The 7,436-nt window shown below is 34.5% G+C and overlaps 1 protein-coding gene across 1 annotated transcript; it reads left to right on the top strand.

Annotated features, from left to right (window-relative positions):
• The first annotated feature begins 234 nt into the window (after positions 1 to 234).
• Positions 235 to 7,138, top strand: LOC104906988 (uncharacterized). Its single transcript, XM_019252513.3, has 6 exons — positions 235 to 672; positions 788 to 1,504; positions 5,103 to 5,668; positions 5,743 to 6,063; positions 6,146 to 6,245; positions 6,316 to 7,138. The coding sequence occupies exons 3-6, from the start codon at positions 5,544 to 5,546 to the stop codon at positions 6,901 to 6,903; spliced, it is 1,134 nt and encodes a 377-aa protein (XP_019108058.3). The 5' UTR covers positions 235 to 672; positions 788 to 1,504; positions 5,103 to 5,543; the 3' UTR covers positions 6,904 to 7,138.
• The last annotated feature ends 298 nt before the right edge of the window (positions 7,139 to 7,436 follow it).

Genomic DNA, 7,436 nt, shown 5'->3' with positions numbered 1-7,436 from the left:
TCGTCTAAAGTAAGTTCCAAGCACAAATGAGTTAGTATGGATTTTATATAATAGAGACATTGTGTTAAGGATTTTAAGCTTTGAAATAAAGAGAAACCCATTTTTAATTACAAATTATGTCTCCTCACTCATGCTACCTACTCTAGATACTAGAACATCTCTCTCTCTCCTTTTCATAACTTCACAATCAAGTGCCAAAGTGTATTTTTCCCATAGACCAATTATTCTCTTCAAGATTTCAGTTTGATGACCCAAGTGGTTAAGAATTGGGAGAAACCTTAAAACCAAAATAAAACCCCAAATAATAATTTTCTCTCTCCTCTAATTTTATACCCCGTACTGTGCATGCTCAATTTCTGCATTTTAGAGTTGGAATTTGACCAAACTTATTGAATCAAAGTTGTAGATCTCGAAAAGTTATTGAACTCAGACCCAAAAATCACTTGATTTGGAGTTCAGAGCTATGAGTTATGGTCTTTGCAAATTTGGTGTTGCTACCTCCATTTCTCTCTCCTCTGTTTTATTCCGACAATCTGTTGCCCCAATTATCTACAACATGCAATCCAATTTTGCTCTTTGTTGCTGAATCAAAGTTGTAGATCACTTCGAGCTAATGAATTTGGGCACAAAAATCACTTGATTTGGAGTTCAGAGCTATGAGTTATGGTCTTTGTAAGTTTGGTGTTCCTATCTTCATTTCTCTCTCTCTCTGTTTTATTCCGACAATCTGTTTCCTCAATTATCTATAACATGCAATCCAATTTTGCTCTTTGTTTCTGAAACAAAGTTGTAGATCACTTCGAGCTAATGAATTTGAGCACAAAAATCGCTCAATTTGGAGTTCGAATCTATGAGTTACGCCTTACACAAGTTCAGTACTACTGCTGTACTTTGTGTTGCGCTGCTGCCGTGATTGGCTTGCTTGCCTTATTGCTGCCATTATTTTGGTATTCCTTTGCATATGAAGGTATAAGCTAATTTTTCTTAATCCCTCATCTCCTTTATTCCAATTCAAGTGTGGTTCAATTGGATTTTATATTCTGATTTTAGAAATAAACTTGGTTCTCAATTTTGTTATTGATTAGCAAATACAATTATGATAAGAATTGTTAAACTTAAAGATTGAATATTTTATCTTTGTTATTGGATTAAAGCTTCTAATATGAAGTAAGCATCTTAAGTAAGTTTATAAAAAGTGATTTTATAAATTATGTCGTTTGATAATACTCTTTGAAATCAGAATGATGTTAATTGGAGATGAAATTAATGTTGTGAGTTGGATTAGTAGAATGGGTTGTATATATAGGAGTTGTGGTGGTTAGTTCATGGAAGAGCTTAGAAAGTATGAGTAATTCAATTTGTTTATCTAAATTGTTGTGAGGATGGTTAATGATTGTTGTTATTGTTTTGAGGTCGTTGTTGGAGTATGTATATGGAGACAATTTATGAAGTTTGAGCTATGGTTGGTTATCCAGAATGTCGAATTATTGGGAATCGTGTAAAGGTACACACATGTCCTTCCACTTTTCAAATATATTATTGATATTTCTATTGATCATATAAACTATATAAGTTGATCTTGATATGTTTTCATAAGTTAAACTTACGTTGTATTAAAAATGTGATTTGTGTACTATATAGTATAAATTTGTTTGATGAACCATGTTTTGTGATATGAATAAGGCATTTACATTTGGTTCTAAATGAGAGTTTCACTATATTTTCAGTAGTTATAAGTTTGATTCTATGAGTTCAGTGAGTTATATATTAGGGGAATGGATAAGGTTATGAAGCTCAATTATGATTTCAGAAAAGAGTTCGTTTATATATGGTTATAAATGTATAAACTTTATAAGAACATAATACCTGTAAGTTGTTGAGAATCTCGGTATCACATCTTGGTAACATTAATTCTTATTCAAGTTTCGTGTATGAATTTTTAAGAAATCAATTATGATGTTTGATTACCCAATTCGAAATACATGCATTAGAGGTTGGAAGATATGGGTTTGGAGTTGTGGTTGTAATTTCCGAGTACGCTATATAAAGTTTTGGAGGACTATTATTTGAGTACGGAAATATACATGTAGTAAACTATGAACTAGAATAGTATGAACTATTATTATAAGGAGAATAAGTTCAGATTAAAAAGGTTACATTATGTCATAGAAGGATAGCAACAAGGACTATTTGAGGAATTTGGGTTTTGTAATATTGGAAAGTTATATCAAAGTAGTTGTGGGACAAATTAGTAGATCGAAGAATTATGTTTGAGAATGTTAGTTATTATTCGAAAAGTGGAGTTGGGTGATTGTGTAAGTTTTGGAGTGCCAACGTCAATTAATGGGTCAGTTGTCGATATAAAATTATATGGTTCTTAAAGATCAGACGACTATAAAAGTATATATTGGAAGGTATATATATATAGGGAATGAGAAACACTCAAAGTTGTAACATAGAGTTAAATAAATGAGTTTTTAATAGTGATATCGATATAAAAGGCTGGAGTGATGGTTTTGGGAAGTATCAGACACTAAATTTGAGTTATGTTGACTAAGTCGAGGGAAGGTGATAACTGAGTTTGGAAAACTTCTATTATGGGTATCAATGAGGAGTGCAAAAGAGTTAGGAGTCTTATTTTCTAATTGGAGAAGTAAAAATAGGAAATGGGAAGGTGGGAAGAGTATAAAATGTTATGTATAAAAGTCAAGTTAGATATCTAATTATTTGGAAGTGAATTTTGGAAGTTCAACATTAATCTAAGGGTTAATAGAGTGGTTACAATAGCTTTGTGAGTCCAAGAGATGTTATAACCAAAATAAGTATTTGAGACGAAAATATTAAATATTGAGGAGTAAGATCTGAAATGTGAAGGTCATATTAGAGAAATAAAGGATCAAGATATGGGTGGTGGTTTAAAAGAATATGAAATAGAGAAGTGTAACAGTATTTAAGTTATGAAAGGTCATATGTGGAATTGGATTAAGTAGGAAAGTTTAAAGGTATAATTTTCTAGTAAGATAAGTACGATTATGTAAATGGATATTGGGAAAGAAAAATATAAATCTAGATAATAGAGAGCATGGTAATTAAATTTATATAATGACAATACTAAGCGTATGGTGTTAAGGCTACTATGAGCTTTCATTACAAATACATGGGGACGTATGGTTGTGAATTATAAATTTAAGAAGGATGAGGACAACGAGTTGAGTATTGGAATGGAGTGAGATATTTTGACTTGCCATAGTAATTGTGGGTGATTTATGATAATGTAATAAGGTTATATTCTGGCAAGAAAGTTCATGTATTGGGAATAAGAAAACCTTTAAGGGGAAAATTCATATCATGAGAATTTTGGAATGATATAGTTTAGATGCTATAAGTTAAAGACGAAGTCCAGGTACAAAGAGAAACTATTATGATGAAGGGAATTGCCAAATCATGTTAGAGGATACCTTATAGTCTACAAGTAAAATATTACAGGTTAATCGCACGAGCTTAGAATTGGGTCTCGATAATGGTTAATTATCTTATGAGTCTTTTTTTACATTTTGATTATGTTACGGGTTCGACTGCGGAGAGACATTTGATTTTGAATACGTTTTATGTATATTGCTTCCTTGAAAGGAATATTTAAGGTAAGTGAGATTATTTGATATTCGAGTTTGTGTTATTATAAGATTATTGAGGTTCAGGTATTTTGGATATGTTAATTACATTTCAACTTTGTTTTGTTTTATATTAATTTACAGGACGGAGTTTAAGTCGTTGATACACTTTGGAATTGAGTATGCGATACGAATTAAGAACAAGAGTATAATAAGTTTTGAAAGATTAAGTTTGTGTTTTTGGGAAAATAAGCATTATAATTTAGCGATTGTTTTATGGGGAAAGTAAACAACATTTATGGAGCGAGATGCTCAATATGTGTTATGGAGCGGTATTGTTCCTTTAGTAGTCATGATCCAAAAGTTATTAGGGTTAAGTTTTGGAAATTCCTAATTCGAAGTACCGAGCAGGAATTATGTTCATTTTAAGTTCAGTATTTTTGCTGTAATTATTTTGACAAAAGTTCCAAATGTTAAGTTAACTCAACCCTTTTGGTAAAGTTTAAATGAGCACACTAAGTGCCTATACGACTTTTACAAGATTATTTCCTTATATCTTTACACGTAACTAATATGTGAAATTGTTGACGTAAAACAAAAGATTTCAAAAGAAGATCTAAGTCTTGCAATGATTAGCAACACCATAGTAGTTGTGATTTCTTTTTCCTCTTCATGGATAAATATGTGTTCTTTGAAACACGTGTGGTATTGATAAATGTGCATTTAAACTATTTATGTAAATAAACTATGGATACAAGTGGGTAAAGGCCGATACCAAATAAGGTACGGTATGAACAACAACCCTTGGAGGATGGGTGATCTCCTTCGAACCCTCGCTGGGTGGGTGAAGTCCAGCAGATAATAAAAATGGGACATGTCCTGGTTAAGGCTTGCAAGCATAAATATTTAAACGGTGGGGTGACGACCTCCATTAGCTTAGAGACAGTCGGCTCCTTGTGTAAGGAGCCCCCTCTATTCGTGTTCGCTTTACCCAATGAAATTAAATGCTATCGACCCAAAGGGTTTTTGAATGATCTAAGTGGTGATCTTCATGATAAAAATTCTTACTTTAATACGATTGTGCAAGGATAGTAATCCTGAAATTTTTAAACAAGTACCTTACTTGTGAAGCATACTGAATTCTAGCATGAATTGTATACGAATGGTCTTAAGCCACCAAAATGAGGTTTTTGGATGAGCTTATGTATTTCAACTGTTGTTGAACATTGTCCTTATGGCAAGGAACTTATTATCTGTAGTATATGTATGAGTACTCTTTATTGGACTTTCTAGTTAAGGGTTGCTGGAGTCGTGATAGAAACATTTCTAACTATTTGATTTTAAGTATTTTTGAAGTCTGGGATTGTTCCACTTGATGAGTAATAAACCGCACAACTATATTTTAAGCCACTAAAAATGAATTTCTGGTTGGAGAGTGTGTGTACTCAGTTTTTCTGATTTTGTTCTTCGAACCTGTCCTGGTGGGGGCAGGGTTCATTGTTAGTGATTTGCAGGGTTGATGTCGAGGTCGTGGAATATGATTATTGATCAAGAAGAAGAGTTTTATGTTATGAAATGGTGGGCTGAGGTTAAAGTTAGATGTTTTGTTTCAAAGTATTCGTAATCTGTTATTTGATTTTCAAGTTGTGATATTGTGGGCCCCTGACCCACAGATCCAGGATCGTTTTTATAGGTTTTGTTTCCGCTGTAAATAAATGCAAATTCGAGGTTTGTTAAGTGTTGATTGTGTTTTGTGTATCTTAAGTGTGATTAGTTAGCAGCTCGGAAGTGCGGGCTGTTACAAAAAGAATTGCTTCCTTTGCATGTTTGGAAGGCGATAACCGAAATAAGTCAATTCTTTCGAGACTTGTGTGCGTCCACAATCAAAGTCAGTGAGATGAAGCGCTTAGAGAACAACATCGCTGAGATCTTATGCAAGTTGGAAAAAATCTTCCTCCATCATTTTTTAATTCAATGGAGCACTTGCCGGTTCACTTGCCTTATGAAGCAAAAGTTGGTGGCCCCGTCCAGTATAAATGGATGTACCCTTTCGAAAGGTAATTAAATTTGTTTTAAGTATCATACAATACTGAATTCATACATAAAATGCTAATAATCACCTTACTGACAGGTTGCTTAACCACTTAAAACGTAAAGTGGGAAACAAAGCACATGTTGAAGGTTCAATATGCAATGCCTACGTAACTGAGGAGATAGCGAACTTCTGCTCCAACTACTTTCAGCCCGGGGTTGACACAAAATCAAGGGACTTAGGAAGAAATGTCAATCCTGATGTCGCTAGCACACATGGTCTTGGTGTCCCCGAGTTGTTCAGGGAAGACTGCGGTCGACCGGGAACAGATGGACGTTTGCGATGGTTGCAAGACAAGGAGTACGATCGAGCACATCTTTACGTACTTGCAAACAGTGGCATCTTAAGTGATTATGAAAGGTAATTTGGTGAGAAGTTGTAGACCCATTGTGTTACATTCTACTTGTCCTTTGCCTAACGTGTGTGACATTACTTACTCAAGGCGATTCGAGGATTATATTGTCAATTCAAGACCGAACATTGCTAAGGATGATGTATGGAGCAAATGCGAAGCCGAGTTCCCTAGTTGGTTCAAGACAAATGTGAGATTCGTACATTATTTGTTATAACCATTGAGATTCCTTCATGAACTAACTTATTCCCTAAAACCAGGTCCTTGGTGCCATGACATGTGACGATGTCACTCAAGTTCTTACTATGGGTCCTTCCAGACAAGTGAGAACGTGGAATCAGTTCTTTGTGAATGGATATAACTTTCATACACAGGAATATGGCAAGAATAAGTCAACTATGAACTATGGTGTATGTGTACAAGCTGCTGATAGAGCTGATTACTTTGGCATTTTGGAGGAGGCTATTGAACTGGTGTACCATGGTAATTTGGCTGTTTATAAGACAATTTGGTTCAAGTGCAATTGGATGGACTCGGACAAGGGTATGAACATTCATGAACAGTACAAACTTGTGGAAGTCAATCACACCAAGAAATACCCAAAATATGATCCGTTTGTATTGTCGTACCAAGTTAGCCAAGTTACTACGCGCCGTATCCCAGTCTTAGGAGGGATAAAGTGCAATGGTGGGCTATGTTTAAAACGAAGGCAAGGTCCGAAGTTGATGCCCCGGTTGATTTGGATGTTCTCCAGGAGGAAAGAGTTGATACCGCTGCAGTTCTTTGTGCTCCGGATGAGATACCAGATTATGATGCTGGTGACGACAACAATAATGATGAGATCATGAAATTTAGGGCGCCGAATGAACAAGGAGAACCAAGTGATTATGAAAACAGCAACGAGACTGGTGATTTGACTGACGATGATGATGACGAGGATGATTTGTTTGATGACGTTTAGTGTATTTTGTTACCTTATGTAGTTTGCTTTTGTTGTAAGACAATATGTTTGTCATTTTATCGCTAGTGCAGACCTCTATGTGTAAGAAATATTATTTATTTTTATTATATGTGTTTTAGTCATTTAATATGTTTTTAATTTGAAGCTTTTTCCAAATTGATTAATTACGTGATTTTCAAGTTTTTGTACTACGGTTTTATAATTTGTTTATGATTAATTTCATATTTTATTGATTATAATATGTGACTACTTTCAAGCTTTTGCAGATGTCATCAGGTACCGGATCGGGAGGTGGTCCTCGTGATGGGGGGTAGTGGCAGAGAGGGGCGTGAGCCTCAGCCTGAGCGTGATGGCTCGAAATGGCGTAGTTTTTCTCATTTTGATTGGCTAAGTGTCTTAAACTTGCTTGAAATCATACAA

This window comes from Beta vulgaris, chromosome 1 (genome assembly GCF_026745355.1).
Source record: "Beta vulgaris subsp. vulgaris cultivar EL10 chromosome 1, EL10.2, whole genome shotgun sequence".
NCBI lineage: Eukaryota > Viridiplantae > Streptophyta > Magnoliopsida > Caryophyllales > Amaranthaceae > Beta > Beta vulgaris.
The sequence above is the reverse complement of the archived record's forward strand: the minus strand, read 5'-3'. Positions and strand labels throughout refer to the sequence as shown.